At 44.2% G+C, this 22,202-nt stretch overlaps 1 protein-coding gene across 2 annotated transcripts; it reads left to right on the top strand.

Moving 5' to 3' along the window:
• Positions 1–912: 912 nt before the first annotated feature.
• PRIM1 (DNA primase subunit 1) lies at positions 913–15,073 on the top strand. Of its 2 annotated transcripts, XM_078867772.1 has the most exons (13): positions 914–1,102; positions 2,944–3,101; positions 3,939–4,045; positions 5,273–5,346; positions 5,891–6,027; positions 6,791–6,855; positions 7,694–7,803; positions 10,032–10,117; positions 11,240–11,375; positions 12,560–12,629; positions 13,060–13,181; positions 14,038–14,136; positions 14,667–15,073. In XM_078867772.1, exons 1-13 carry the CDS (start codon positions 994–996, stop codon positions 14,684–14,686), a joined length of 1,293 nt encoding a protein of 430 aa, XP_078723898.1. In that variant the 5' UTR covers positions 914–993; the 3' UTR covers positions 14,687–15,073. The 2 variants fall into 2 exon arrangements, 1 of the variants encoding a protein (XP_078723898.1); XR_013639229.1 differs by lacking the exon at positions 14,667–15,073 and having other exon boundaries at positions 913–1,102; positions 13,064–13,181.
• The last annotated feature ends 7,129 nt before the right edge of the window (positions 15,074–22,202 follow it).

Here is a 22,202-nt window from a genome sequence, read left to right as displayed (position 1 = left end):
CTTTCCCCCGTCCCCCTCCATCCCCCGCCCCCTCCATCCCCCGCCCCCCTCCATCCCCCGTCCCCCTCCACCCCCCTCCCCCCTCCATCCCCCTCCATCCCCCTCCCCCTCCATCCCCCGACCCCCTCCATCCCCCCACCCCCTCCCCCCTCCTTCCCCCTCCCCCCTCCTTTCCCCCGTCCCCCTCCATCCCCCGCCCCCCTCCTTCCCCCTCCCCCTCCTTCCCCCTCCCCCCTCCTTTCCCCCGTCCCCCTCCATCCCCCGCCCCCTCCATCCCCCGCCCCCCTCCATCCCCCGTCCCCCTCCATCCCCCTCCCCCCTCCATCCCCCTCCATCCCCCTCCCCCTCCATCCCCCGACCCCCTCCATCCCCCACCCCCTCCCCCCTCCTTCCCCCTCCCCCCTCCTTTCCCCCGTCCCCCTCCATCCCCCGCCCCCTCCTTCCCCCGCCCCCTCCTTCCCCCTCCCCCTCCTTCCCCCTCCCCCCCTCCTTTCCCCCGTCCCCCTCCATCCCCCGCCCCCTCCATCCCCCGCCCCCCTCCATCCCCCGTCCCCCTCCTTCCCCTGACCCCCTCCTTCCCCCGCCCCCTTCTCCCCTCTTCCCCCTTCTCCCCTCTTCCCCCTCCTCCCCCATCCGCCGCCTCCCGACCCCGCCCCCCTCCTACCCCCCTCCATCCCCCGCCTCCTTTCCCCCTCCCCCCCCGCCTCCTTACCCCCCCACCCGCCGCCTCCCGACCCCGCCCCCCCTTCTTCCCCCGACCCCCTCCATCCCCCGCCCCCCCTCCATCCCCCGCCCCCTGCCCCCTCCTCCCATCCACCCGCCGCCTCCCGAACCCCGCCCCCCTCACGCCCGGAAGCGGAAGTGACGTCCCCACACGTAGCGTCACTTTCCTCGCGCGCTTTTTTATTTTATTTTTTTCTCCCGCCAAAATTCTCCGCGACGCAGTCTCCTCTCCTCCCCCTCCCCGACTTGGACGAGAGTTGAGCCGTCACGATGATCGCGGAGGCCTACGACTCGTCCGAGCTGCCCGACCTCCTCGCTGTCTACTACCGCCGCCTCTTCCCCTACGGCCCCTACTACCGCTGGCTCAACTACGGCGGGGGTAGGAGACCCCCCCCCCCCGGCCACCACTTGCCGGGGACCCCGCGAAGCCCCGAGGGCACCCCGGGGGCGAGGGGGTAGAGGGTTGAATGAGTTTGAGTTCGTTCGCGTAAATATAAATGTGTCGCGGGTTAACGGCACATTTGTATTTACGCGATCTAACCCAAACATATCTTTACTATGGGTTCATGTTGGTCGCGAAAGCCTACGTGTTAAAGGGAGAAGGGTGGTTTTGTGTGTTGGTGGACAAAGTAGGAGGTGACGAGAGGCACAGGTGGATACACAGATCGATGTAGAAACTAAAAGAGATATACACGCGGAGAAGAGACAGGGAGACACTGAGCTGTAGAGAGATACGACGATAAGACATGAGTGTGATGAGGGCCGTCACGCATCTGAAACCATTGGGGTTTGACAGCAATGATGATGGGGGGGGGGGTGTTTTCACATTTGTGCTCTATCGGAGGCTGCACTAAAGGCCACTAGGGGCCGCCAATGGCTCGCGGGTCTTGCAATGAAAGACACCGGCGTGGAGGTCGTGGTTGCTAAAGCACAGAGTGGATAGATAGTACGCAAGATCATTGAATGTTTCTGTATGTTGAACATCTTTCACACCGTACGTAGCCAACCGTGCTAATCAGAGGTGCGGGGGAAGGACACAAAACACCTACCCAGGGTGCGCGTCACAAGTCCACTCTTGTCATAGTTTACAAATTCGTGCTATCACCCGTTATATAAATTCACGTTCTGTTAGGTTTGCTTCAAATGGGGGTTCGTGCTCTTGTCATGTTCACGTTATCACAATCGTGAGAATGCATACGTTCTTTAGAAGACAAACATGTGGGGCTTATGAAGCCAATATATATTTTTAAGACGTAAAGCACGGGAACAGATAACACGAAATGTTGTGGAACAATGTACAGGACGTGCACGGGTGGATGTACAAAGTGTCCGTATTTTTGCTGCAACACGGTGCAGTTTCATTGAGCCTTCAAAATATTACTTTTCATTCTTGACTTAAAGCTTTCGTGACTGCAGGAATTAATATTTGGTTCTTTCGGTAAAGCCACGTAGATAGAAAAAGAATAAAAAATTATAAAATATTTTTCAATCTTCGAGGCTTTACATAAAGACCCAAAGAATATGAATCTAACTTTTAATGTCAGCCTGAATGGTTATTTTCGATTATATAAAATGTCAACAACGCGAGCTTTGAATGTTTATGAAACACCCGGATTAACAGTGGGTGACTTTTCAAATGGCGTTATACAATAAACTTCATTTCTCCGTATGTCTTGTCGGTCAGAATAGCACAGTACTGTCCAGCACCTTTTTATGTACTTTTATTTTTTTCAAACTACGTGACTTTACCGAAAGATCCAAAGAATAGCACTTCAGTCGTTTCGGTCGTGTACTGAGCTGATCATGGGCTCGTTTTGACCAGAACGAACCAAGAACATACCGTGCCGACAATAAGCTGTGTACGACCTACGGACCTTTTGAGTTATGTCATAAAACCGTATTACCATGACCACGTGATTTCACCATGTTCATAGCAATGAGCGGTGGTGCCACCTGGCGGACCAGTTTTGCACCTATTTTACAAAGTATACGGTAGAGGGGGGGGGAGTCGAACGAGTCTTCAGAGCCCCCGTAAAATATCTAAATTTACCAACGATTTTCGTTTGAAAATGAATTGCCCCGTACATAAGGCAGGCTGGTACTCACTTAAAATATATTCTACAATCTCAACAATACACGAATTATGAGTGGCGCTTGGCATTTTACTTGGCAACCTGTTCTGTTTCAAGGCCTTAATGTGTGTTGTGTCTGTGTTCGCAGTGGAGAAAAACTACTTTGTGAACCGAGAGTTCAGCTTCACGCTGAAGGATGACATCTACGTGCGCTACCAGTCCTTCCAGAACCAGGCCGACATGGAGAAGGAGATCCAAAAGTGCGTCCCGTACAAGATCGACATCGGCGCGGTCTTCTCGCACAAGGTGGCCACGCGCTTGAGCCAGGGTTTACAGCAGGCATCGATTAAAATAGATTCCTACGCCCACAATACATTCATGGAGATTATCCAACATACAAATGATACACGTGATAAATTTGAGAACGCAATTGTACACATGACACAAAAAATAAGTGTGCACACAAGATGTAAAAATGAGATGCAATAAGAATGATTTTTGTATTTCTTTGTGACCCAGGCATGCAACAATTTTCCCATAAATTAGATGCATATTTACTTTTTGAGGCCACAATTAAATTTAAGAATACATCATTTTCATCTCATTTGTTTTCTCTGCATAAAGGTAACATTCACATATAAGTAAAATTTGTAAATGTGCATACTTCCATGCATCTGTTGTGAACGTACCGGTAAATTTTAATGGATTAATGTTGAATGAATGGTTTTTCAGCACTATATAAATATGTTAATCTTCTTTCGCACAGTACGTCGCCAACCATCCTAATCATAGCTGTAGTTTGTCAAATCACTTTTCCCAAAAGATTGCTTTAATGCCCATAAAACCACAATTCTTTCAACTGTCAATAAAAAATATACAAGATCCCAATATCTATACGATAGAGGAAAAAAACTGAATTCATGACCCACGTGGACACCTGCTGTCATTCTCATTGTATTTAATTTCCAGTTTTGTCGGTTTTAGAATAAAATTCTACAGGAAACTTTCGTTTTTTTATATTTAAAAAGTACGAACGTAATCTCAACTATATTTGTTTTAAATTCCAGCTTTCCAACTGTTAGAATGCATAACCTCTTGGTAACAATTGTGTGTTATGTTCCAAATATGTGTTTTTATTTCCAGCCCAACCAGCACAACTCTGTGAAGATGGGCTCGTTCCAGCCACTGGAGAAGGAGCTGGTGTTTGATATCGACATGACGGACTATGATGACGTGCGCTCCTGCTGCAGGTGAACCCCTCTATACACTGATATCCTACAGCCACTAATTTCCATGAGTGAGAGGTGGCCAGGTGGATCAAGGGTCAAAGTGCTGAGCTGGCACTGTTGAGATCCTGTATTAAAGTCTGGGTTTCAACCACCGGTGTAGTGAATTGGTGGTCTTGGCACAGTCACTAACGACTCCATAAAAAAATACGCTTTGTTTTTCAATAAATTTGTTTAAATTCCACCATTGAGAATAAACAATTATCGGTTTGACTCATGCAATGAACATTACTCGATAGCAGGATGGATAGGAACATGTTGCCCTCCCCCCCCCTAGCTTGGATAATAGGTCACTTGAGATTTCATAAGTAGTTCTGTGATATCTGCATCTGCCGACTGTCCTCCAACTTGGGGTGGTTGTACTGCTCTGTCAGACTTTCTTCATTGTTTTTCTGTGTCATGACAAGATTGCCTACAGCACATTCGGGATAAGAGCATATCCTCGCTGTGCTGCTGCTAAAAATACCACAAAGATGCAAGACTTGATGTATATCCAGACAAGAGCCCCTCGAAACTAGTTTGAATGTTTTTTTTCTCACATTAAAATAAATATAAATGCTTGTACAAGAACAAACAAAACAGTAAACATTACGGATATACATTTCACACGGATAAATAAAAACATTTCAGCGCAGTGATAAAATATCAATCTTATGAAGAACTGACTCCTTAGAATAAATGGGGGTAGAATTCACCCCCCTCGGCGATTTGATTAATTGTTGTGATTCGGAGTCGTGATCCGAATAAATAATAGATTTTATAGTGAGTGATATTGCCTCTTGCGGCATGTAGGGGTGACATGAAGCTATAGCATACTATATACACAAATCTAAAAACATCAGCTCTTACGTGTGCGATTTGATTCATGTAATGTGAGATGAATATTTGATTTTAATTAATTAATTGATGCAGCTTTCCACCCATAACAATAAGTGGTGTAGTTTCTATAGTTACAATGGGGTAATTTTAGCTACTTTAAGGAAGTTGCCTGCATTTTTGAAGGTGTGGTACAGTTTTAACCAATTTATTGAAGGGTCGATATTTTCAGCATCTAGAGGCATACGTGATCTCATTTTGGGCTGTCGGTTAAGTTCATGATTGGTGTATTTGTGTTTTTTTAAAGGAATTCGCTGGTGCTATTTATGTGTAAAATACAATTATGGATGTGTGCTGTCTTGTGTGTTTTACCAGTTCTGCAGACATCTGTCCAAATTGTTGGCCGCTGATGACAATTGCTATTAAAGTAATCGACAGAGCACTGTCAGGTAAAGGGCACGAATGTGCTTTGCATTCCTCCAACACAGACTGTACACGTCAACACTTGGCACATTTGCAATGTAAAAAATACAATAATTATTGCTGTCTGCTTTTTTGACGTCTTAATGAATCACCCTCAATGGTTTCGTCATAATTGGGGGTTGTGATTGGATTCAAGATTCTTCTTACGTTTAAAAATATTGTAGTTATTTCTTTGTATTGTTTTATTTATTATACAGTAAAACCTTGAATTGTGAGTAACTTGGTCTGCGAGTGTTTTGCAAGACAAGCAAAAATGTTAAATAAATATTAATTTGATAAACGAGCGAGGTCTTGCAATACGAGTAGTACGTGTATACGCTTTGTCTGCCGAGCGTCACGTGATCACAACTGATATACGAGTGCTTTGATATACGAGTGCTGTGGATTACAAACACGTTTCCGGAAGGAATTATGCTCGCAATCCAAGGTTTTACTGTATTGCTTTATCTCTCTTATTTTACTCTCTTAACTCACTTTCCTACCCCATCTCCCTTGCATTGCCGTGCACAGAGGACTTTGGGTTTGACCACCGGCTCTGGGTGTATTCTGGCCGGCGCGGCGTTCACTGCTGGGTCTGCGACATTGCAGCACGCAAACTCTCACAGCCAGCGCGCTCTGCCATTGCCGAGTATCTCACCCTTGTCAAGGTTGGTGCCGGATGTGGAACCGTATCTCTCGCACATCTCTCTCTTTCCGTTTACGTGTAGGTGCGGTAGTAATGGTGGTGGTAAGGCTGTGAACGCGTGTGAAGGTGCATGCTTGCACGCACCTGGCTGTGTTTTATGTGCATGTTTAAAAATGGTTCTGGAGTCAACTGCATTGCTTGTATAGGGTATGCTGGCCTGTAGAATGTTCACATCCAACTGGATAAACATAACAGCAGGGTTTCCCAAACTGGGTCACAGCCAGGGTCGTGAAGCGGGCACAATTCGAAGTAAAATTAACACCGATCGAAAGTACAGGAGGGGGCTCCCCACATGATTCTTACAGGTTTTTGAATATCCTGTGTTGTAGCAGTTACGGTTGTGAAGATTTGTGAATCAATAGTGCCTGGAAATGTGAATGTGCATGTACACACACACAATCTCGGACACGGACGTAACTATTTATTCAAATGACTTAAAGGCAGTGGCTATAGCAGATTAATCGTGCTGAGATTGTATACATAGTAAATATTAAAGTTGGTCATATAAATGACCAATATTTTACTAATGATTTATGTGTTACCTGCAGTCTTCCTCTATCGTGTAGTTGTTTTTATCTCTTATTGTAGATTTCGTTTTACCATTGATTCCCAGAAATCTGTAATAAACTAGATAAAAATGATTTAACTTTTTTGACGTGTTTATGCGTGACGACTATGCGTATCGGTTCAATAACTATCTTTACCTAAAACGTCTGTTCTGCCAGGGTGGAGAAGGGATGATCAAGAAAGTCAACCTGGGGGAGAATAACAATGTACACCCATCCATTAGGTACTGCTTTATCATCATATCTCACTCTTGAAAAGAAGAGTAAATACCCACTTTTAAAGTTATTTCTTTTGAACGTGTAGAATTTTCAACAGTCTTGAGGCATATGGATGAAACGATACATCGAATCGTGAGCGTAACAATTAATTTCATCATAATGTATAAAAAACATCATTTCATTGAGCTGCAAACGTGAATCGAAACAGTTCATCAAATTTTTGAACGAGTCAATATAGTCAAGCCTTAGTAGGAACGTTCATTTTACAAGTTTGAAAATTATACTTTAAAGTTCCAGTAACTGCGTCATTCCGTTTGCTGTTGGATGCCGACGTGTTACGCATTCCTTGTATGGTCGTCAGAGCCACTGTATTCTAATTTTAGAAATTTATATTATTCAAGTTTGACTGCCAGTCATTTGGGCTGACAGGTTTATTTTTTACTTCTGAATGATGCTGTCATCATACGCCCCTCAGTATCAGTTAATCATTATTTAATACACATTTTGAAGTAAACTATGTTGGCGTAACATTAAATGTCACCTGCATGTGGTGTTTTACATTCTTGAGATCGCAGGAGCTGGATTGTCGAGTTCCTCGAGATTGCTACACCATAATTACAGGGTGCTCAAACAACCAGTCTCTTCTTTAGCGATCATTCACATCCTTTACTCAAGCCAGGCGATAGCCTACGGCAATTCATCTCTCTAACAAGTGAGATCTTAATATATTTGATACATATGCATGTAAATGCAAATGTAGAAGTGATAAATATGTTAATGGTAGTGATTCATGTGTGTACATTTCAGACTGATTTTGTCACTTAATTTTATCGTATTGACCAGCGCTGCAGTTCAAGTGGTGGAGAGGTACTTTGAAGAATATGCCCTTACAAAGCAGGACATCCTGGGTACGGAGAAGGCCTGGGAGAAAGTGTTGGCGTTGCTGCCAGACAATATCCTTTCATACACAGCGTTCCGTGTTATCGTGTTGAGTACGTGAGGTGGAAAACTTCAGTTTATCCCTTTTTTTGTGCAAAGGGGGGGTGGGGGGGGGGTGCAGTGAGATGAAAGTACATAGCCGGGTGCTTGTCTCTGGCCGCGTGTGGTGTAACGGTTAGTGCATTGTGCTGAAATCCTAGCGAACTGAGTTTGATTCCTGGCTGTAGCTAACATCAATGGAGAACATGTGAACTGGTCCTGGGCTTCCTTTAGGTCGATCCATTTGAAAATAAGTTCCTGGCACAGTGTGTAAAAATATCAGCACTGGGGGGACAAATCTGTGGGGTCTACTGGCCCCACTCGCCAGCCATGTGCCGCTCCAACCTGAATAGGTGCTCGCTTATAGCCCTTTCCCCGACAGCCGAGAAAACGGCTTTTCTTTGCGTGTGTGTGGAAGGCTCGTGCATTGTTGACTCAACCCTAAATGAGCACCTGGGGTACAATGTGAAACTTCAGCTTGTGTGGTGGCAAAGGAGGCCCGGGTGTGCACAGTGATAGGTCCGGTGTCTTCATGTGTGCCATTTTCCTTCTCAGCAGGCGCTCACTGACAGCATGTGCCCTATTATGCGTCTGTTGGGCTGAACTGGTGATCTTTATAATTTGTCGTGTTGTGTGTGTGTGTGAGAGATGGTTTTACACTAAAAATATAGCGCAACAGCTGTCGGACTCAACTCTGTCATTGGTATTCTGACTTGGTGGAACAAATGTGTCCGCACACGGGTCTCCGCAGCGTGGGGCCAGCTGCCTGCACATTCTCTACGACGCTGTGGCCGCACGGACCACTTGGCATGCGTCCGATGGGCAACTGAATCTGAGCGCAAGTGGTTGCTAACTTGTTTGAGTTGGGACCCCCGATCCTGATGCAAAACCTTTTACGAAGCCATTTTGCCTAAATCAATGAAAGTCCATCTCTCTAAAACGTAAAGATGGTTAAAACTAAGTAATACGATTACAAATTTGAGTTTTGATGTGCATATTCAACCACCCATCTAATGATTAATCTATTCGGCAAATAACGACTAATAATTTCGCTGATTAAAATAGATTATTATGCCCGCAATACACATCAAATAGTGCTTTTAAAATCGATAGTTCGATAGTTTATGCAAATTATGTGTTAAAGGACATGTACGACCCTTTTGTCCATGCACTGCTGGATGAGGGCCTCCTCACATGCAGGTCACGGAGGTTATTTAGCCATGCCTCACCGCAGTGGTGAGCGTGAGTTGGTGAAAGCACAAAGCATAGATGTTTGAACGTCGTACAGTACAGTATTGGATTGTGCTTCGCTGTTGTGTGCTGAAAACTATATGTTAATGTTATACTATGATTAGGATGATGGAGAACAAAACATGAAACTGTTCAAACGAGTCGATAATATAATAAATGTCTGAAGAGTTGTGATGAGTTGTGATGATTGAATCGTAGAAGGGGGAGGTTGAATGCTTACATGCCAAATATTAAGATTGTGTTAATGTCCGTTTACTGTTCACTGTCCCAGTGTTTCGTTTTAAAGCTTTCGTGACTGCAGGGATTCAGGTTATTGGTTCTTTCGGTAAAGTCACGTAGAAGGGAAATAATAAAAATAAAACATAATAAAATAAAATTCTCACGACGTTTCGGCCACAACGCAAGCAGCCAGAGGACGGCAACGTCGTGAGAATTTTATTTAATAATGTTTTATTATTATTTTATTATTTCCCTTCTACGTGACTTTACCGAAAGAACCAAGAAGATGTCCCAGTGTTATCTGGAGGCTGAGTAGCGTTAACCTCAACAGTTCAGCCCAAGTCATTATTTTCTGTTTCACAGTGAGTGATTAGACTTTGTTTTGATGAACTTTGATTGCAGTGACGAACCTTGACACGCTGGGGCGGGGGGGCAGATGAGTTATCGCTGCAATAAGTTTCCCAGCAATAGTCGTGCCAACCACATTATTTTGTGATGCTCAGTGTTGGGAAACGCTTTGAGCACTTTACCGTCTGTCTTAATTTCTTTCCAATGTGGGGATCAAAGTGGATTGCATAACTTCGTATAAGCCAGGTTTACGGTTGCACATCTTTGTAATTTTTGACCAGCTCATAGTTTACTTTGCTGCAATGGTACTGGCTTTTAAAAAAATATATAACCCTGTGATGTTTGATCTTTACTTGAGGTTAAGCCTTGACTGATGACAGTGCACGTATGCGGGAAGAGCTGAGGAAAGATCTGCTCATCCAGCCAAACTCGGTCATACGCTGGGAGGTCATAAAACAGAAATTCAGTAAAGTGAGTTGAACAAGACAAGATGATTTCCTTTTACCCTCCTAATGGATTACACATGTGCTAGCAGAACTAGTACATAAATAGTGGCATTCTAATTCTAATTAACAAAGGCTGATAAGATATATATTGAAGCATTCATCAAAATTGAGGCAAAACATTTAGTGGCAAAAAAGTAGTGCTCAAATAACAAGAATGTTATTAAACATGAGTGGTGTAAAATTCCCATGGTTCATCTGAATGTTTAGTTTCTGCCTGTAGGAGTGGAATGATGTCTATAATATATATGCACAATTGTGACAATGACCCATGTAAATTTGTATCGTATTCTAGAAGGGCTAAAAGATTTAACTTTTCTCTCACCTGAAGACGATTGCTTGTATTGCGATCGAAACGTCGTGATATTTTTTATTGTTTTTCTATCTACATGGCTTTACTGAATGACCCATAGAATATTGGTACAAAGGTATTTGATTCTATGCTTAGAAAATATATATTTTTAATATATTGGACCCAAAAAAATGATGGCCCAGCAATTGACTGATTTTACTTATACACCGGGTCAGCCTACAGATCTACATTACTTAAAGTCGTTTGTGAAACGCATAAAATGTATATGCTTATGAGTGAATCGAGTAATACACTTGGTATAAAATGTGATGCGAGAGTCAATAGAAATACTAAATGTCGCTACTCCACTGCTGAATAGATGCTGCCCCACATTGTCTCCACCCCTCATAGTTTTGCAATGCCACAATGGGTGCTTATTCTACATGTGATCTAAATTCATTGACCCATCTTTGGGATGGTCATCTGTTTGGGAAAGCTTCATCCTTTTGGCTGCCAATTCGTCACCAGTCTTGCCCACCAACCATCACCACCTTCTAACCATGATGTATCCTGCCCAAGCCCACGTGCTCTCTTTCATCCAACAGGATGTCTCTAACCCGCATTTGTTCTCTGATCCATGTGTTCCTCTGTCTGTGCCTCAGTGTTATTTCTAGAATGCTTCTCTCCATGATTCTGTGTGCACTTTTCTTCTTTTTGTAAAGCCCACCACTGTTGAGTAAAGATGTGAAGCTGGCCCGCATCGCAGTCACAGGGTGTGGCATGTGTGTTATGGTGCAGGGTGGGGGCAACATACCGGCAAGGCACTGCGTGTCGGAGGTGATGCTACAATATTGCTACCCCCGCCTTGATGTCAACGTCAGCAAAGGCATCAACCATCTGCTCAAGAGCCCTTTCAGCATCCACCCCAAGACCGGTGAGCTGCGCTAAGCATAGCTCGTGTCTTTTGGACGCTTCAAAGCGCACTACAGCCAGGTCTCCAACTGGGCACGGGCACAGTTGAGCTGACGAGAGTGAGTTATTTGCAGCCAGGTTGCGTGTCAGCTGATCATAACAATGCAAAAACGGCTCCATGCAGTCTTGTGTGAGGAGACCACTGCTACTCTGCAGTCGGTGAGAGGCGTTCACAGGGCAATGCTGTGCATGGTTTGGTAATGCTGAAACTAGGCACGTGACGATGCATCTATTGATCGATTCTAATTTCTTACACTTGGGATACGTGTAGGAAATTGGGATTGTAAAAGTATAACTGTTTTCTGATTAGTTTGTATATAACTGATTCATGTAACCCTTAGAGCCACTAGAGGCACTGTAGTCAGGCTATAAAAAAAATTTAGTCTGTAATTTAATCTTTACCCTCGAACCATTACAAGACATGAAATTGCCAGGGTGGCGAATCGTTATAGGCCTGTCTTTTGAACATTGTTGTCCTCTTGATGCCACTTCTTTTATTTGTCGATGCTAAGCATTGTTAAGTGTTGTGGTCAATGGAGGCCGTAAGATGCAAGCTTTGAAAACCGAGTTCAAATTCCTTGAACAGGAATAGTGTAAGAGTACTGCTTGTAATATTACAACTCCAGGATAAGATGTTTAAAAACAACTGAAACAAAGATTTTAGGAACTTTCATGTCCCTTGCTCGCTGTGAATAGAACAAAAATGAGCCAGGGCGTTCAGTGCATGGGCCCAATCTGTATTCAAAAGGAATGTGTGTGACTGTCCGCTGAGTACTTGTAAACAAAGTGGGATGGTCCCTCAGCATGCAATCGTTTATCTTTAAACCCACTTTTATGCCTACGATTCATGCAGTTGTATATTTAAAATAAAAACAAATTTATATTCAGGAAATGTTTTTATTTCGGCTAAAATAAAACGGCAAAAAAGACATCACAAACAAAACCTTGCAAATGAGACGATGCATGCAGTGCAAATAATGGACAAATGTGCCGAAAAAAATCGATTCTTTAATAGAATCGTGTCCCCAAATTGTGAAGCCTTATCAAATGACAAGGGTGGATGAATATTTCTATGCCTACTGCGATACTTGGTGTTTCTCTGGCCGTCACCTTTTACTGACGGATCTTCTGTGCTTATGCTGCCAGGCCGGGTTTGCGTGCCCATCGACGTGGCCCGGGTGGATGAGTTCGACCCCTTCACGGTGCCCACCATCAGGTGAGTGGAGCGGCGGGGGGAATGACCGTGTAGCCACTTGGGTGCGTACGCATGTACAATCAAGTCCCTTGTTGAACCGGAAGAGAAGCCGTGTGCAGAATTTCTGGACACGCGATGCCAATGACGATAACGGTGGCGCCCATCCGTTGTCCAGTGCCTTGGAGGTGGGGTTGGCGGATCACTAAGAGACTTACGTGCGCAAAACTCGCAGGCTGCTTAGTTAAGTTGACCAGTGTCTGGCAGAAGAGTAAATGTGTTGCTGACCTGTCTACCATTCTGAGTTTAATCCTCGAAGTGTTCTCCCATTTAAAAACAATTTCTCAAACATTCTAATACTCGGGGTGAGGTGTTCCAGACTGAATAAAGAATCATTACTGTAACACACGAGTGCTGCAGTAAAATATATGGGGGAGTTTTTTTTTTTTTTTAGCCAGATTTGCCGGGAGCTCGACCGAGCAGTGGAGCCGGTGACCTCCCCGGGGCAGAGCAAGTTGGAGGTAGAGAGGGCCAAGGATGGTGGCGCGGGGGATCTGGCAGCCAAGCGGCGAAGGGGTAGGACCTCCTGCACTGTCCACTCCTTCCCCTGTACACACAGCATCACGACACATGGCCCATCTCTTCACCGTACACACAGCACCACATCACACAGCCCATTTCACCCGGCCCATTTCACCGTACACACAGCACGACGACGCATGGCCCATCTCCTCACTGTACACACAGCAACATGACACGTGGCCCATCTCCTCCCCTTGCGCACACAGCACCATGACACGTGGCCCATCTCCTCCCCTTGCGCACAGCACCATGACACGTGGCACAGGGCAGCTGGCGACAATCTGTATAACCCTCTAAATTGGGTCTCATACATTCCTTAAAGACTTAAATAAATAATTTCTCATCGATTGACTTAACATGCACTGTCACTAACGCTAAGGTTGATAAGGATTAGCGCCAGATGTGTAATGACTAATCTCCCCTGCGATTTTATCAATTGTCAGGAATTTGGGGTCACAATTCTATCCAAGAATATATTATTTTTTGTCTTTTTTTCTGTCTTTTACTATCTTTGCTTAAATATTGAGCCTAATTATGACATGAACATATCTGCATACATTCAAATAATTATTGCGCGCATGATTTTATGCACATACCTTTCGCGTAAAAATAGCAGTTGATTCTCTACACCTTTACACGCCTAGTTCGTGATATTTTTACACATTTTAAACATTTAATCTTTATACTAGTCTTATCTAAATTCAAACGTTACAAATGAAAGAAAAACATTGCTCCAGCCCCACAAGTGTGCACATGCACAAGGCAAACAGGACGTCATGCTGAGTCAGGCCCTGCAGGAGTTCGTCTCAGTCCCCTCTGCTCGTTGTTCCTGATGCTCGATGTGACTCAGACTACAAGCGGACGAGCATGGTGGCGAGCGTGCGCGTGTTTGAGCGATTTGTGGACAAGCTGGAGGGTTCTTGGAAGGGAGAGCTGCTCAAGAAAAGCGGTAAAGCCAACCGAACGTTGGGCACACAATCAAAATAGGACTGCACGACGCCTCTCCAGCGGGGAAACGCCACAACATGCTGCTTGACCCAAAGGGTTGTTATGTATCTGTGTTTTTGTATAGCCCTGACCTTCAAAATTGTTTGCACGTAGCGCTATGTCATCCAAATGTAATTTTCCCAATGTTGCAAAATATGGTTTTATCCAGCAATTTGGTTGAGTTTAGCCAAATGTTATCAATTACACAAAACGTACCAGCCTGTAGAGTTTTGTTGCATTGTCCGCTATACAGTTGTGCTCACCGCAAAGTGAATTCCCACGTCTGCAAAGCTGCAATATAGATATATTTGGCTGCACAGGTGCGAGGTTTTTTGTTTAAAACAAATACGTATGGGCGCAAGTGACAAGGGGGGAATGAAATTCACTTGATATGTCATTTTGACAGGTGAGCGCGTGCAGGCTGGTGTTAGCGACAGGGTCGGACAACCCAATGACCCTACGCTCTCTCACCCGTGTGTGTCACTCTTGCAGATCTGAAGAAGGAATTCTAAACATCCCAGACCTCAGAGGCTCAGCCGAGGGGAAGAGTGCACGGATTGTTATGTTGCTCTGCAACCCAAGGGCTCTCTGATTAGCACCTCAAAAACGGCGTCTGCTATCGATGTGTTAAGTTGTGGCAGCAAGACAAAGAATTGTTTTACAGCTCTGTTTAACCTTCCGGTAAACCTTAAACATGTGGTAGCTTGTTCTAAAGGCATTGCAACTCTTTGTGGGTACTGACCCATATGCTCTGTATTGTACAGGTTTAGTTTTTAATAATAAGTGGTATGTGAATTATTCCACTGCAGTGGACCATCTGTATATATTCCATTATTTCTGTTTCTTTGAATCCCATTTTTAGGATTATGTCAATAAAGTATATTTCTTACTGTTCAATAGCTAACTTTTGGAATGTTTTATGTTAGTCCTTCCTTGAATGAATGCAATAGATTGTCTTCAAAGTGGATAAACCTTATAACATTTGACGGTTGTTGCACTTTAGTTTCCGATTTTTTTTATCGATTGCCCCTTTTCAGTTGCATGTCTAATCTCAAATATGAATATATATATACTTCATAAGGCATCAATTTATTGACTGAAATGTACGATTACATTCACGATACTTGTATCGAAATCTGCATATTATCTGTACTTTGTGAAATTTCTACGCTAATGTAACATTTAGACAAATGGGTGAGTGAAACTGCTCAAATCTGACGGAAATTGGTTTGAAACAATTCAAACAAGATGCAAAAAAATTGTCAGAATATAAATTATTTCATCAAATTGCAACCTCATCAAAGTGAATTAAAGTACTGTGGGGAGGATGACTCTTTCCATCCCTAATATATATTCTTTCAAGTATCAGCTGTTTTGGCCAGGTCACCATTGAAAAAAAGTAGCTTCTTAGGTCAGTGAGCCTTACGTGAAATAAACTGACCGGCTGATTTTAACAGAAAAATCCAAGTAACGGATTTTGCGATTTAAATTTGGTCTGCACTTTTCTGAGCCTTGATGTGTAATGCCTTCAGATCTCAAGGCAAACATGGTTCAGCCTGGTCTGTGTAGGTTGGCAACCAGCGCCAAAAGAAGTCCCTCTCACAAATTAATCAAGATACTGTCTACAAGAATGCAGCTTCTTTCATTGCTAAGGAATTGTGCTATAGCTACCATGCCGAAAAAACCCAAAAAATCCCCACCTTATAAAACCCGAGGTCCTGTTTACACTGGGAACAATGCAGTTCCCATGGCACTCTTGTGTAAAGAGCAGGGATGCAAACATCCCGACGATATCCTTGCTAAAATCTCGCTACGCCTCAATTGATTACCTGGCTTGACTAAGGTTTCGCCAGCCAAGGTGTCCCTTTAATGGAGAGAGGTGTTGCGTGTCACTTGAACCTTTCTGGCCCACAGGGCACTGTTGCTCACAGTAGATTCATTTGAAGGGTCGGCCTTGGAAATGTTTATATAACAAACGTGCATTGCATGTCCTTTCTGCTATACAGTGTTTGTCAGGCTCAAAACACAGTTATTTTTCGTCTGTACCATGTAAAATGTGTACAGAGGTTTGACATTGGGATATTTATAATCAATGTGACTTTGACTAGATGCGTCATTCTACAAAAGTTGGTGTTTTCTTGTATTTTCGAGAAGGGGGGGTACTTGTTTATATTTCGGTGATGAAATTCCCCAATTCGGATGGAGACGGCCAGTTTCTCCATTGCAAAATCACTGTTTACAGTAGTAAGGATGAATAATAAGGATTATTCGAATACAAACGTCGTTAAGTAACTTTCCAATACCGGCAGTCCCTGGTGTGGTGCCGTAATTTACGTGTGATTTTACAGTCGCACCCTGGTTATAATTGCGTAGAATATGCCAGGCTTATGTCAACTTAAAACTCATTCACTGCGTCCTAAATATGTTTCATATATAATGGAAGTATATGTTTTTACACTCTTCGTGAGTAGAGTTAAGTTATTCGGAAGGAAGTTACAGTAACTACATTTTAATCTATGCTATCAATTGCCGTATTTGTTTATGCTGACTTCCCACAGTTGTACTCAACGCACCCTTTGCCTGTCGAATACATTATGACATGGCGGTGGTTTCAGATTGACAGTGTCTGTAAACATAACATCGCGTCCATGTAGTTTCACACGCGCTCAGCATATTTTAACCGTGCAAGCATGCAAGTCGGAAAGGTGGGGGGGTAATGATTGGTTGAAAATAATTCAGGTTACACGGTCTAAAGCCCCTCCAGTTGCCGCATGAGTGATTGAGAGAAGCCAGACATTTATACCGGTGATGATGGCATACTGTACCGCTGCACGGAGCAGTGTTACACATGTGTGTTACGTCCAACGGCGGCGGAATGCCCCTGCGGGTTATGCTTTATATAAAGCCCGGCACGTGCAGATCAAGCCGCGTCTCCTCCGCGTGTGCATGGGAGCGGTGGTGCAGTTTGGGGGTTGCACATTGCGTTTACGAGCCCAGCGAATTAAGTTCGATGCCTGTCTCGCATCGGAATGTGTGCATGTTGAACTTATTGTTAGGTTTTTTTCGATCAAGTAAAAAAAACCTAAAAATAAGAATATGAATCCTTGCAGTCACGAAAGCTTCAAATCTAGAATACATGTTGAACTTCTTTCGCATCGTACGTAGCCAACCGTGTTAATCGGAGTTGCGGGGGGGGGGGCAAAACAAACTAAACAGAAAATTTCGAAATAGATGAATTTTCAATCTAGATTTCAAAGGGCATATCTCCAGTGGCTTCCCAATATCGGGAGGAAGAGCGTTCCAGACGGCCGCAGAAGCACGTCGAAGAGCGCGCGGATGGGGTGACCGTCCTTGTTCGATGGATAGCCAAAAGCTGCAGCGACGATGACTGGAGTTTGCGTGATGGTTTATGCAACTTTGAACCGGCTCCTCTCATAGATAAACTTATTTAGAGTACCTGGTGTGTGCGTGTACATCAACAGCGCTGGCAAGACAACGGTGGTCGCGTGGTTGTGTTCCCAACATCCCTCTCATGTGTAATGCAGCACTTTAAAGGCGCTTGCTAACAACACTTGACTTGACAGTCCGTTTATATGCTGTACATGGGAGATATTTCGTTTGTACGCACTCCCTTATAAGTGAGGCGTTCTATTGACATTTGGTGGTTTCGCTCTGTGGAGCTGAACATTGTAATGTCGTGTATTTATCCATTTCCACGTATTCCCTACTATATAACACGTGGCTTGAGTTAAGACACTCGGACGTAGACAAAATAATGCACTTTGTACGCATTCTATCCTGTTGGGAAAATGTGGGTTTATGTCGGTGAACTGTTAATGACTCGATTGCAACATGTTGGCTCTTTTTTAATTAAGCACATAGTGTTCAGGGCTGGGGCGCTTTAGACAAATGGTTTCTGGCGGGCGCATGTGACCCCAGCGCACGCCCGCCAAATCGACCCATTTGGTCCACGCTCCAGACACAGCATGGCGCCACGATGGCTGGATGTTAACTACCTCGCCTAGTATACAGGAGGTCGTGGGTTATATCACGACGCCTATATATTTGAGAGTTTGCAAGTTTGTCTACCCGTGGTTGCGTGTTTTTATTTCCGGGTCCTCCGATTTTTCCTTCCACATTTAGAAACGTGCGTTAGAGTATTTGGCTGCCATACATTTCCACATGATGTTACTTCGTTGAGCTATCATTTGTGACCAGGTCGCTTCTGAAAAAAAGCTATAGAGCTCCGTGGACCTTACCTGGTAGCATGGGACACTAAACAGGGCCATGTTGGCAACGTCCACCAAATACATCGCAAGCAGTGTCTCCTGTACCTCGCTTACCCTGTGTATATTTACATAGTGAAGTTAAAGCGAGGCAGGGCTTTTACACAGGCCCTACGTCACTTACATTTTCATCTTAACCCATGGCATAAAAGTGGCTTCCTTCTCCGATGTATTTTCGCGTTGGACCGTGTGTTCAGCATGATATCTGACGTTTTCGCTCCATGTGCTGGCGACGAGTTCTTGAAGATGCTCCCAGCAGCGTCAGGCAGGCCAGACAGCTCACGATATAACTCGAAATATACACATCGGATAGCTAGCTCTACGGCACAACCGCAAAAAACCTAAACGGCCGTTTCAGAGTGGCTTTGCTGAAGGAGGTGGATGGCGTCTCTCGATGACGACCGTCGCCTCTCGTGTCCCGCCAGTCACGGGATACGGCTGCGCATTTAGCCCGACTCAGTCGCGTAACTGGCGTGGTGGCAGGGGGTGCCTTGGTTCCTCTCCCTTGGTGGCCAACGATACGAGTTGGGGCCTCCTTGACGACCACCATGAGATACGTTTTCAATAGTATTGGGGTACTACCTGAGCGATTGCAGCACCCCCTGTGCTGATAATGTGATTATGCCGCTGGCTTGACACCAATAAAGGCCGTTGGGAGTCTTCTTAAGCTCACTCGGATTATGAAGGGCTGGGACATCGTTTTATTTTGCAGCTGTAAGTCGGGAAAAAATAGTTCGCAAAACCTATCATAACCGTTAGATTGTGCACAGTTTTAGTAGGTTTTGTAAAGCCTGCAGTGATTTTGCAGCCACGTTACAATCTCGTTGAGAGGAGTCTATTGTAAGGGAGACCTGGAGTTGCAGTTTGGGAACGTTTAATACGCTTGTACTTCGGCTCTATCTGCATAGAAGTCTGGCCAAGTGTCGCTACGGTTCGAGTGCTTGCCTCAAGTCGATTGACTCGGCTTATCGTCCTTATCGTCTTATCGGCCAGAGCAGAAATGTCTAACACGTCAGGTACCAAACCCGTAGTCGTACTGATTTATTTATATTTCCAATAAGGGTGAATTATTTGATAACACTCCTCGAATGGTTATCACATGATTCACAGCTATTGACCACGTGCAATTATAACCATGACTTAAGTTGTGCCACCCCACGTGTGGACTCGTGGACTATTACAGGGGCGATTAAGTCAGTACTGTACCACTTTGTAGGACGCCAGAATGGATTGTTCCATTGTGTGCTACCCCTGCCATAAGAATGTTGATTTGACACCATTCACCCCATTCCCCAAATACAAATTAACAGTATCAACATGAGCTAAAGCATGGTGACACCTTCATACACGCATACATAAAGTACACATGTTAGATGAACCAAATACTTCATGCAAAAGTGAGCTGCGTATACCAGATACACTTTTGTCATCTGGCCACATGGCCGGCCTGCTCTAGACCAATTTCTCGACCACATCAATTCCATACACCCAGCCATCAGATTCACCATGGAAGTCGAAAAAGATGGCAAGCTACCCTTTTTGGATGTCCTAATCAAAAGGAGACCTGATGGTTCAATGAGCCACTCTGTCTACAGGAAAGCCACCCATACGGATGCTTACCTAAAACCGGATTCCCACCACCATCCATCCCAGAAGAATTCCCTCATCAAGACTATATCATAGAGCCCAATGCATCTCCGGCCATGAACACATTTCCAGTGAACTCAAACACGTACGCCAAGCTCTTAAGGCTAATGGTTACTCCGACTACACAATCCGCAAAGCATTCACTCCAACCATCAAGAAGGATCCTGTTGAGGAGCCTTTCAAGACCATCACCTTACCCTACATTGCTGGGGTCACAAAAAAGATCTCCAAAATCCTGATTAAACACAAGATCCAGGTCCGATTCAACACAGTACATAAAATCCGTGATCTGGTACCGTCTGTAAAAGATGTGGTTCCAGACATACAGTACCCTGGCGTCTACAAACTAAGTTGCCTCTGTGGTAGCAGTTACATTGGGGAAACCAAACGACATGTCTCGGACCGCATCCGTGAACATAAAGCTGACCTGAAACACGGTAGGACAAACACCTCAGCCGTGGCAGATCATTGTTACAATTCAGTGGGCTCACATGACATTGACTTCTCCAAGACAGAGGTTCTCTGCAAGCCATCTGGCTATCATGAGAGATTCGTTCATGAGGCGATCCACATATACAAACACAGAGACAATTTTAACCGAGAAGATGGATTCTGGCTTAGCAATCATTGGAAGGACGTAATAAACCATTTCGATACACATTTGGGTGGGTAGAATAATACATAGTGTTATATTAAAATGTATAAGGTATAGGGTGGTTTATAGCAATACAGTATATAATTTAATGTTGGGTTTATCTATGGCAGTATATAGTACGGTATATGCTCGTGTGATGTAAGAGAATAAAGTTTAGATGGAAGCATATTATATAATTTTTACGACGTAGAATTGTAATGTATTACTTGCTGTTAGTAACTCAGCTTATTGTAGAGTATAGTAAGTATACTGATGGTGCTATGCAGTTTATACTTTAGTTTTTTATGTAGTTTATACTTTAGTTTTCTACGTGGTTGTTTAGTAACTGCAGCTACATATCATTAACATTCCTTTCCTTTGTTAATGCTACTCCCTGCACCCCCCCTTGGTGCTGCTGATCCTGCATAATGTATGGGCATAATATGACTTTGAAACCCCCCCGCCCACCTACGCATTTCCCATGAATATGCTAAATTCCTCTTCATATGCACATTCTTTTTGTTAAGGCGCTCTTCCACCTCCAACCCAGCTTATATATAAGCTCCTAGCTTGGTAGTGTCTCATTCTTCACCTGAAGACGGCTGCTTGCGTTGTAGCCGAAACGTCGTGAGAATTATTTTATTTTACTATGTTTTATTTTTATTATTTTATTACTTCCCTTCTACGTGACTTTACCGAAAGAACCAAGAAGACTTTGCTTGATTTTGAACAAGATAGAGCCACAACTTTATACATACATTATATATTACTGGCATTGTTCTATTCACTGCTGGATGAAGTCCTCCCCATGCAATGTCGGTCATGGAAGTTGTCTGACCATACTTAACCATGCTGGTCAGTGTAGGTTGGTAAAGATAAGTGCCCAGGTGTGGTTCATATTTCACTCCCCATGGATGTTAGCCATGGTCAGGGATTTAACTCGGGAAACCAGGTTCATAACACGGTGCCCTAACCACTCTGCTACCGCTCGCCCAGGCTTTACTGATGATGGGTGGGAAATGGGGAATGCATTTAAAAGCACATTCCTTTACGCTGCCGTGTATCATCATTAGACACACATTATTCAGGTGTTCTCATGGGAGACGTTACCGTTTCAAAGACATACGTTTGGAATTGCCCTTGAATGTACTCCGGTATATTCTGCCATATAAGGTGACATTTGCCCCATTTTTTTTCAAAAACAGTTATACAGTATTATTATAATTTAGAAGCCTGTCGGTCATGGGAGTTGTTTTAACCATGCTTCACCAGGCTGGTCAATGCATGTTGTGAAGGGGGGTGGAGGGAAGGGGGTACAGAATTGGTTCGGATTACACCCGCCACTGATGCCGTGATTTAGAGTTGAAGGCCGGTGGGCAGCTCAATAGTTCAGACAGTGAAGCTACTGTGCAACTGCTCCCCATATTTTGGGCAGGAGGCCAATCAAAACACTTGAATTTT

Source organism: Lampetra fluviatilis, chromosome 2, assembly GCF_964198595.1.
Source record: "Lampetra fluviatilis chromosome 2, kcLamFluv1.1, whole genome shotgun sequence".
NCBI classification, from domain to species: domain Eukaryota; kingdom Metazoa; phylum Chordata; class Hyperoartia; order Petromyzontiformes; family Petromyzontidae; genus Lampetra; species Lampetra fluviatilis.
The sequence above is the reverse complement of the archived record's forward strand: the minus strand, read 5'-3'. Positions and strand labels throughout refer to the sequence as shown.